The sequence below is a fragment of the Choloepus didactylus genome, chromosome 2 (genome assembly GCF_015220235.1).
Source record: "Choloepus didactylus isolate mChoDid1 chromosome 2, mChoDid1.pri, whole genome shotgun sequence".
Taxonomy (NCBI): Eukaryota; Metazoa; Chordata; class Mammalia; order Pilosa; family Megalonychidae; genus Choloepus; species Choloepus didactylus.
This window is the reverse complement of record NC_051308.1, coordinates 243,280,695-243,291,123: the sequence shown is the minus strand read 5'-3', so window position 1 is coordinate 243,291,123 and position 10,429 is coordinate 243,280,695. Positions and strand designations below refer to the sequence as shown.

The window sequence follows — 10,429 nt, the reverse complement described above, 5'->3', positions numbered from 1 at the left end:
GCCTGAACTCCTGTCCCCCAGGTATCTCTGAGCCTAGGGTACCTATGGGCCAGCCCCTTCCCAGATAATTAATTACTCTTTAAGTGCTCACAAAAGGACATCGTGGATGGCACACATGCCCCTACCCTGCCTGGGCCATCCATGCTGGCTCACACAGCTCTGTCTACAGCCCGCTCCGCACCGACATCTGCACCATCAGGGAGGGGGACCCAAGATCCCCCAGGGGGGAGAGGCCTGGGGAAGAGGGTCCAGCCTAGAACAGTCCCCTCCAGGCCTGGAGACCACCATTTGAAGACTGTGGGGGAGGGGGCTAAAGAGCAAGCCCCTTTTCAATGTCAGTTACTGCCAGCTTTAAAAGTGTCTCCCAACCATCACTGTGAAGGACTACCCCCTGCTGTAAAGGACTGAGCAGGTAGCCCACCGCCCCCCCTCAACCAAATGGTTCGCTGGGGGGGAGGGAGGTACTTGTTACTAGGAGGGAGGAGTCATGCAGAGCCAGGGGCACTTAGGTGGGGTAGCTCAGTGGGTGGCGGCAGGACCACCAAGTGATCCACTAAGTGCCAGCTCTGGGGGTAGATTGGGGGTACATTCCATCTCTGGTCCCTGCCCTTGGGAAATACACTGGCCCTTGGGTTGTGGGAGAGGCCTAAACAGGCAATTCTCATGCAAACCAGGGTGGATGGTGGGGAGAACCCAGCAAAGGGGTGAGAGATGGCCTCCTGGGGAGGGGACCCCTATGGTGACACCTGGGAGGTGGGAGACAGTGGCAGGTGCCCTGGGCAGAGGGAACTTCAGGTGCAGGGGTCCTGAGGGAGCAGAGCATGGCAGGGTGGGCCAGAGAGTGAGTATGCCACCTCCCATTTGTGTCACCTCCAGCAAGATCCTTAAGAAAAAAAAAACAAAAAAACAAAAACTCCCTGTGCCCTGGTTTCCCCAGCTGTAAAATGGAGATAGCACTTGTACCTCTTTCATAGCATTTGCCTGAGGATTAAATATGTGTGTGAAGATTGGCACAGCACCTGGCAAGCTGCAGGGCCCCCATTAATGTGCTCTTAGTGTCAGTCACTCTCCAGGGTTGTGGGAGGGGAGAGGAGAGGAGGGGAGGGGTGCCTAGGAGGACCTGATTCCCAGCCAGGGTTTGAGCCCTGTCCTGGAAGGAGTCTGAGCGGCTGGTCAGCAGGTGTGGGGCTCACATGTGGCTTTTACAGAAATGTCACTAGCGCAGGTGGAGACACCCACACTGGGGTGGCTGCACATCACCCGTGCCTGACCAAACTGCAGTTAGATGAGGGTGGCCAGGGCCAGGAGAGCCGCCCTGGGGGTGGGAGACCCCAATTGTGGAGGTTGCTCCTCCTGGAGGAGTCACAGGAGAAAGGCACCCAAAACAAGCCATTTTAGCTCTTCATCCCTGCCATGCCTTCAACGCTTACTGGCCTTGGTGAGCCTGCAGCACCGAGGCTGCCAGGAAAAAACTCCTCCTGCCCTTTGTCTGTAAACCTCTGGACAGAGGTCCCAGACTCCAGCGGTCACACGTCCCCTGGAATGAGCAAGGCCGTCCCGCCGGGTGGTGGTTGTTGAAAACCACCAGGCCTCCGCAGGGGCACAGCGGCTCGGGTTGGCAGCGTGCCTAGGAGAGCAGGAGGCCATCGCGCACGGCGCCACCAGGTGGCGGCCGGGGGGAATAATGTCCGCGGCAGCCCTGGAGTCCAGCGCCAGGAATGAAGAGGCTTCATAAGGCAGCATTTTCAGCTCCACTCTTTGCCAGGCGGGGGTTAGGCGCTGGGTGAACCAGTCAGCCCCGGTCCGGGCCCTCACAGGGATCCGGTGGGTGGTGAATGGAATGGGAGAGGAAGGACACAGGCAGTTTCAAGGCCACCGGCTGCGCTTCCGCGAGTACGCAGCTCCCACCTTCTGGCAGCTCTTCCTGGTGTCCCTCGGGCCGTCCCTCTCTCCAGCTCCCACTACTGGGTTCCGGCCATGCCCACAGGGTGGCTTGGCCCACATGCTCGCCCTGCCCCTGCCTAGCAGGGCCTTCCTGGGCCCTCCGCGAAGGGTAGCGGCGCCCGCTCTGCCGACTCAGTGCTGGCGTGTCTCCCCGCTGACCCTGCGCCCCTGCAACCCCTGCTTCCTCCTCTCCCAGCTTGGCAACCTCAGGCCCTCGGGCTCACAGCTGAGTCTTCCCTAGACCCAGACTTCTGAACATAGCTGGTGTTCCTTTCCTTTCCTCCTTTCCTCCCTCCCTCCCAATGGCTCAGAGCACAGCGCTTGGATCTGGAGGGACCCAGGAGGGCTGGGAACCCGATATCCGTTGGGGAGACCCAAAGCCCTCGGGCCTCAGGACTGTGGCCCCTGCCGTTCACCCTCCCTGGAAGACCCCTCTGACCGCTCAAAACCTAGCCCTAGACACCTCCCCAGATGGGCTGTTCCCCAACCGCCCACGTAGACCCTACAAATCACTATCACCCTGCTTGCCTGTTCTGATGACACTTGTCACCCTCTGGAATTGCAGCCATTGCTTGCTGTGTCCCCACAGCCTGAAACAGAGCGTAGTGGGCAGGCGGTTGATGGAGAAATTCTCCCAAGAGCCTGGAGGGTTCCCGAATTTTGACCCGGTTTTGGCGCCCTCTGGGATCTCGTTTTACGTGAGGCAAATTGGGAGGGAAGCCCCTAAGCTCATCCGCCTCGATCGCGCGCGACGCCCCGCATACGGTACCCTGCACCCCGCGGGCGGGAGGTGCGCCCCCGCCACCCCGCAGCTCTTCCAGCGCGGGGCTGCGCGGCGGGGTCCGGAGAGGGAGGCTCGGGAGGAGCCGGAGGCGGTGCAGTGCGGGGCGGAGGCGGGGCGGGGGCGGGCCCCAGGCTTAAACCCGGCGCCCCAGGGGGGCCTGACCCCAGAGCGTTGCGGAGGCGGAGCGGGCACGACAGCGCGCACAGAGGCCAGCCCCGCAGCCGCTCCACCTCCCCGGCCCGCCGAGCCCAGACGGTCGCGCCTCAGGCTCCTCTCCTGCCCGAGGACGAGCGCATGGCGCTCCGGGGGCCGCACTGAGCGCGGGGTCGCGGCGCCGCGGGCGGCACCATGGCCCTGGAGCAGGCGCTGCAGGCGGCGCGACAGGGCGAGCTGGACGAGTTGAGGTCCCTGCACGCCGCCGGCCTGCTGGGGCCCTCGCTGCGCGACCCCCTGGACGCGCTGCCCGTGCACCACGCGGCCCGCGCTGGCAAGCTGCACTGCCTGCGCTTCCTGGTGGAGGAGGCCGCTCTGCCCGCCGCGGCCCGCGCGCGCAACGGCGCCACGCCGGCCCACGACGCCGCCGCCACCGGCCACCTCGCCTGCCTGCAGTGGCTGCTGTCGCAGGGCGGCTGCGGAGTGCAGGTGGGTCTGCGCCGCTCACCGCGCCCCCGCGGGCTTCCTCTCCAGGAGAGGGCGCTGGCCGGGAGGCCCTTGTGGCTCCGGGGTGGGTGGGGTTGGGTACCTCCCGGGCCCCGCGGAGCCCTGCAGGAGCTCCTTTCAGAGAGTTTTGCGTGGGGTGGGCGCGCGGGGCTGAGAGTACTGGGCAGAGGCCCCAGCCTGCCCTGGTGCTCCCTGGAACAGCACTTAGTGTTGGGGTCCGGAAGGAAACTGGGCTCAACTGGACTGGCTTTCACGCAGAGTCCACTTACTGCAGGGCGCTGAGCCACCAAGTCCTGCAGGGTGGGTGGGGGTACAGAGGGCCTGGGCAGCAGATCCTTTCTGCCGGGGTGTGGGGGAGGGGTGGCGGGTGATGGTAAACGGGGACCTCCCCCCAGGACCTGAGTTGGCCCCCTGACCTCAGCCCCTTCAGGCTTCTCCACCCCAGCCTGAGTCTTCCTGTCCCCAGGCCCCAGTATCTCTTGGTGGCCCCCTAGGCTGGTGCAAGCCTGGCCCTCTGAGCTGGAGAAGGAGGCAGCTCAGGCTTCGATGGAGATGGGCCTGGGATTTAGCAGTGACCAAAATGTGGGGCAAAGGCCAACAAACGCACACAGCTGCTTAAGCCACAGAGAACTGCTGGGGCTGGAGGGCCAGGGACAGCCACTCTCGAGAGGGACCTCGCGGGGAGTCCTGGCTGATGAGAAGGTGACCAGGGGACAATCAGAGAGTTCTGAGCACAGGGAACGAGCAGCGCCAAGCCCCGAGGCATGCACATCCCTGCCTTGGGGAGGGAGGCAAGGAGACCAGTGTGTGGGGAGGTGGGCTGCCAGGGCAGAGGGTCTCGTAGGCCACGGTTAGGAATTTGGATGATATTCTGGTTGCTGCGGGGAAGCCAATGGAGGGACGGGCCAGAACTGATGTTCCATTCAGAAAGCGCACTGGGTTAACAGGGAGAAGGAGGGGTGCGGGCACGTGGGACCCCAGCTGGCGGGCCGGCCCGAAGGATGGTCGGAACCCCTCCCACCCGCTGCCCTTGGAGAGCAGGGCCCCCCTTCTCAGTCTTCCTAGGGAGACGGCCGCTCTCCTTATCTCCTGGCCGCCCTGTTATCAGGGGTTCCTGGCCACGTGCCCCGTGTCCACTCTTTTGGGAGGTGGCACTGTCCTCCCTGATCCCCCCGTCCGGCCTTGGCCGGAAGCCTCCCTCGCCACTGCAGAGGAGGTGGGAAGGGGCAGGTGGCCTTGTGCCCAGCTTATCAAGCCTCCTCCCTCCAGCCCTGGCAGGCTTGGGTGCTGGGGGTGGAAGTGGGAGTCGGGGCATAGGGTGATCTCAGTTCTGGCCCTGCCTTGCAGATAAGCAGCTTTGGAGTACGGGCCTGAGCACGTGAGGCTTGGGGTCAGGCCAGAGTCCAGAGGCCTGTGGCTGTCTCCTTACTGCCGCCCCATCCAGGGGCCCGGAGCCCTGAAGACTTCCTGGGCCTTTCTCAAGAGCCGGGGCCCAGTGCTGCTGGGGGGACAGACTGAGGGAGACTTCTGCCTCCACGGGCTGCCCTACACACAGGAGGGGCTCAGCAAAGCCCCCGGCTTCCTAAGGGCCTTCCTCCCGGCCTTGCCATCCTCCCAGCCTCCTTCCAAGCAGCCTTTGCCCTGCACTAGCCTGACGTGACCGTGCCCCTGCCCCCCAGGCTGCTCTGCTCCCTCCTTCCCGTTCCCATTTCTTACAGGATCCTCAGAGTTCCTCTCCCCACTGGGGTTTGTCTTCCTGCAACTGGGGTCTCTCCTGCGTCCCAGACATCCCTGCCCCCTCTTTCCCCAAGGTGCCCTGTCTCTGGGCAAGGAGGGACAGAGGTGTCACTCTCTTGGGGCTGGGAGCTTGCTCTGTTCTGGAACCAGTGCCCACTCTCCCAAAGGCACCAGCCTGTGGGTCCAGATGTCTGCACTCTCGATGCTTCTCCTCCTTGCCCAGGGTACACAGCGGCCCCCAGCCCCTTCTCCACAGACACCCCACCCCACACCCACAGATGTTGCCCCTGCAGTTCCGGACCAGACCACTGGCTCCGGCCCCTCTGGTGTGGCCTTATGCGAGTCTCGCCCAAGCCCCTCTCGGGGCTGACTGTTGCCCACAACTGCCACCTCTGGCTGTGCTGCCCTGCACCCTGCACACCAGCACCTGGAAGCTTCCTCCTCCACAGCGCAAGGGCACAGCCTGTTCTCTGTGGCGGGGGCAGGAGGAGCGTGCTGGGAGGGCTGTTTTCTGCCCCGAGGTCGGGCTGATGGAGGGGCCTCATGACAGCCTGGGGAGAGGGAGGGGTAAGGGTTTGAGCTGGACGCAGGGGCGTCCCCACCATCCTGGCGCAGCCCTGACGGCCCACCCTTCCTGACCTGCTCTGCATGCAGTGCTCACACGCTCCTTCCAGGTTCCCAGAGCTCCTGGGGGTCAGGGGCTGTGGTTCTGGGCAGGAACCGGGGCTCTCACCGTGAAGAGGTGCCCTGAGAGCCCATATGGCCAGGCATTTCCCGGTTGCCACCTGCAGCCCTCACAACCCCTGCAGGGTGACACAGTTGAGGGATTGAAGTTCAAAAAGGGCCAAGTAGTCACCCGAGGACAGAGCAGGGTTTGAACCCCAGGATCAGCTCGACCCAAAAAATCACGGCCAAGTGAGGCCTGGCCGCTCAGTCTGGGCGGACAGAGCGGCTGGAGCTGCCCCAGTGGCTGATGGGAGGAGGAAGGGGTGGGAACCAGGGGTGAGGGCAGGGCAAGGGTTTTGGACTTCAACAGGCTCCTCTCCCACAGGACAAAGACAATTCTGGTGCCACAGTCCTGCATCTGGCTGCCCGCTTTGGCCACCCTGAGGTGGTGGACTGGCTGCTACGTTACGGCGGTGGGGACCCCACCGTGGCCACAGACACGGGCGCTCTGCCTATCCACTATGCCGCCGCCAAAGGAGACTTTCCCTCCCTGAGGCTTCTCGTCATGCACTACCCTGAGTAAGGACAGCCCCTGGGGCCTCGGCGGAGGGTGGGTCAGGGCACTGGGGATGCCCGGAGCCTGCAGTGCCAGTCCAGTAGTCCAGGGGCCTGGCCAGGGACAGTGTCTCCCCAAGCCAAGACCTGGCTCCTCCTTGGAAAGCCCTGGAGGGTGACCTGTGGCCACTGTCCCAGAGCCTTGCAGCCAGTCCTCAGCACCTGCCAGGCAACCAGACGGGGCCCACAGGCCAGGGCCACCTGCTCCCCTCCGGGATGCTGAGGAGCCTGCACAGGGGGGCTCTCCAGCTCTGTCCTGTGCTAATTTGCAAGACTGTTCTAAATGGGGAGGGGGGGCAGAAGCACCTCCTAGACCCTAGTCTGGGAGAGGGAGTTGGAGCCACATCAGTTACCCCCACCCAGACCCCCACCCCATTCCCTAACCCCCTGACGAAGCCACCTGGACAGCAGCTTGTCATTTCCGGGGTCCCTCAGCCCCTTCCCACTACCAAGGTGGGGATGGGGGTCCCAAACCTCCCAGGGCCCGTGGCCTCCACGGCTGGTCTGCTAAAGCAGCCGAGCAGCAGCTGGAGCTCCCCAGGATAGGGGGAGATGCAGAAGAATGGGGTTCAGTGCAGAGTAGGGGGATCATATGGGGGTGCTGGGGATACTGGGTCCTAGTTGTTCCTAGGGGGAGGCAGGGGTCCTGAGGGAAAGTCACACAGACCCTGTCTGAGGGAGGTGGCCACGGGGGCCTGAGCCAGAGTGGGGGCTCTGATGGGGTCCCTCATCCAAGTGGGTGCCTGGGGCACAAATGGCAAAAGAGGACCCAGCCTCACCAGGGAGAGCAAAGTGAGAGGGTCCGTCCTCACCCCTGGCTCACTGCTGAGGGCACCTGCAGGGCCACCGGCCACCAGGCAGCAGGTGGGAGGCCGGCCCGGCCAGAGGCTGCGTGGCAGGACGGCAGCAGCTGGTGCCCCAGGGAGACCTCAGGCGGCCCTCAGACCCACCAGGCTGGGCTGCGTTTGTCCCCTTGGCCCAGGACAGGCCACCTGAGCCTGGGTCCTGAGCCAGCACATCAGCCGCCCACGGGCACTGTCACAGACCCCTGGGTTAGACTCTCCGGGTGGGTGTGTGGGAGCTGCATCCGCGACACCCATCCCACACCCTCACGTAGGAGCAGAGGACACCGAGGCCCCACGGTGAGAACACCCTCCTGCACCTGCAAGCCTCCTCCCTCAAACATGATGCGCCCCAAAGCCGAGGGGATGGCAGTGCCAGCTTAGCCCAAACAGCTTGATCTGTGAGGGCTCAGTGCCCGCGACAGGTGGGGAGCCCAGGCTGGCCGTAGGAAGGCCCTGGCTGTTCTGTGGGACGCAGGGTCTTGGGGACCTGACCCCCTCCCACGCCACACCAGATGCTGGCCGTGATTGGGCCGTGGTGCTGACCCAGTGGCCAGATGGCCTGGGCTGATGGGCCGCCGGCCCCCAGAAGAGGCCATGAATCTCGGGGAGGTGGACAGAGGGCCTGGGCTCCGTTTCCTGCAGTGGCGTGTGGCCTGGCTGATAAGGAGGCGCCTTTGTGTGGTTGCCAGGGTGGGCTCAGACAGGAGGGGGCGGCTGGGAATCGGGGTGAGGCCTCCAGGCAGCGGGGTCAGGGGCTGGTAGGCCCAGCCTCCTACATTGGGGGTGGAGATTCCCTGTCCCCAAGGCTGGGGACACCCAGAGCTGGCAGCTGGGGGAGGGTGAAGGTTTCGGCTGTCCCCCGCTGCAGGGCCCAATCAGAGGACCCAGGCGCCCGCTCAGGAGGCCGCGACCCCCACGCTCCCGTGAGCCTCCCGGCCTGCTGTGAATCCCCGTGAATTATTGACAAGGGCTCGGCTCTCTCCCTGGCGGGGGTGAAGCAGGAAGAGCTCAGATGCCCGGAGGGAAACTCGATCCCGCCCAGGGAGGCAGGGGTGGCGGGGCGGTGACAAGCTGCGGAGGAGGACGGGAGGGCTGGACGGCCTCAGGGGAGCACCCAGCTGGGGCGGGGGCTGCTGGGCAAGAGCTCGCCCTCGGGGGGTCGGGAAGGGCTCAAGATGGCGGGAAACCCTCCCCCGCTCCAACTAGCCCAGCCTCTCCCGGTTCACAAGGCAAATCCTCCCAGAAGCAGAGGAAATGCCACAGAGACCTCTGGGGCACTGCCCCGTGGGTGTGGGGTCCCTCCCTCTGAGCCCCCTGTGGAAGGAGGGTCCCTAAACCAGGGGGTGTGGAGGGGGCAGGGCTGGGGCTACTCCAGGCTGTGGTTCGTGAGGATGATGGAGCCCTCCTGGGCAGATGCCCTTGTGACTGGGGGGTGGCTGGCAGGTGGCAGGGGGTGCAGGGGGATGCTGGGTGTCCAGAGCCCCTGTCAGGGCTGGCTGAGAAGGCGTGGGGGGCAGGGAGCCCTCAGAGTTCGTGCCCACCCTCCCGGCAGGGTCCAGGCCCAGGGTCCTTGCACTCACTTGGCCCCTACCCATGTCCCATGTTGACCGGGGAGAGCCTTGGCTGAAGGTTGAGGCAGGGGGCTTGAAGGGTGTCTCCCACCCTCCCTTCCGTGGGGCTTCCTGCAGGTGCCTCCTTCTGCCAAGGATTCCCCCAAGCCCCGGGGACGGACACTGGACAATGCCCTGACTGAGAGTCAGGATAAAACCAAACAGCTCCCACCCTCCCACGGCCTCCCAGGAGCCTGGGCACCCCCATCTTGTCTACACTAGGAGGGAGGCCCTATAATCAGCCTGTTGTACAGGCTGACTCACTCAACTGACATTTATTGAGCGCCTACTGTGTACACTAAGGATGGGGGCTGCATCAGCTGAAGGACAGGGAAACAGCCTCTTGAAGAGGTTTGGTGACAAGCTGAGGTCACCATGGTTTGCTGCGTGCCCCTGGGCAAACCGCACCCCTCTCCGGGTCTGTCCCCCACTCGTGGTCCTTTTCGGATGGACAGCAGGATGTCCCTTTGTCCTTGCTTATTGTGACGCTTCAGAGAACATGGCTGTGTGGTCCCGCCGGCCCAGCCTGAGGGGCTCAGGCAGCCCCCATGTCGGGCGGCCCTCAGGGCTGACCCCCCAGTCCTCTCCCCTAGAAGGCTGGGCCCAGGGCTGGCTCTCACCTGCTGGGCACCTGTCCTGCCACAGGCAGTGGGGGCTCACTTATTCTTGATTACCCTGCACCCCCAAGGTCTGCCTTTGGTGTTTGTCGAGGTCCCTTGGCAACAGGGCCTGGGGGCAGAGTCTGTGCTGACAAGTCCTACTGGGGAGGACGGTGACCCTCGCCCTGACCTGAGCCAAGGCTCTGAGAAAGGAGAGGCCTGTGGAATTGGGAGGAAGCACTCCCAGCTGGGAGGGGCCCAGGACCCCTCCCCAGTCCTTCCCTGGTCCCAGCCACTGCCATCTTGCTGGGGTGAGTTCGGCCTCCAGCTGACTGCTCCCCTGGCCTGGCCCACCCCGTCCAGCACTGCCTGCAGCCTTTGAAATGCAAGTTGATGGCCCAAATGGGGTCTCCCAACTCACCTGGTGGGTGAGAGTTGAGTCAGACCTGAAGAAGGGGTCTGCGAGCCAAGCCCTGGTGTGGGGGTATGGCCAGCGGAGGAGCTGGAGGAGCACAGGCCGGAGGTGGGGCCAAGCCTGGCTTAGTCAGGTACCGAGAGGAAGGCCTGGGCAGTGGGGAGTGTTGCAGGGAGTAAATCTAGGCTTCTGGAAATATTCCAGGCTTGCCCACGGATTGGGAAGTGAGGCTGGCTGTTCTAGAACCTTGCTGAAATCAGGGCTGACCAGGCCTAGTTTGAGATCTTTAAAATAAGCCAGGAGGTTGGATTGGAGGACATCAGGAGACAGGGCAGCCAAAGGCTCCAGGACTTTCTATTCAAAGCAGTTTTGCACCACAAGGAGATGTCCTCGGCGCTGTCAGCCCTTTTCCAACCTTCCTTGGAGCAGAAGTTACTGGCAGTGGGGAGCGCCGATGCGAAATGTCATCCTTGGAGCTGAGTTTGGTTCTGTGGGCAGATAACTCCTTGTTCCTTGTGGCAACACTAACAGTAAGCTGGCACAGTTCTGGGACG

At 63.9% G+C, this 10,429-nt stretch overlaps 1 protein-coding gene across 6 annotated transcripts in view; it reads left to right on the top strand.

Moving 5' to 3' along the window:
• The first annotated feature begins 2,914 nt into the window (after positions 1-2,914).
• ESPN (espin) overlaps positions 2,915-10,429 on the top strand; it is a 28,995-nt gene continuing 21,480 nt past the window's right edge. For all 6 annotated transcript variants that reach the window (XM_037828646.1, XM_037828645.1, XM_037828644.1 and 3 more), the window contains exons 1-2: positions 2,915-3,370; positions 6,177-6,370. In XM_037828646.1, the coding sequence (XP_037684574.1) occupies positions 3,077-3,370; positions 6,177-6,370 (488 nt within the window). In that variant the 5' untranslated portion in view covers positions 2,915-3,076. The remainder of the gene's footprint in view (positions 3,371-6,176; positions 6,371-10,429) is intronic.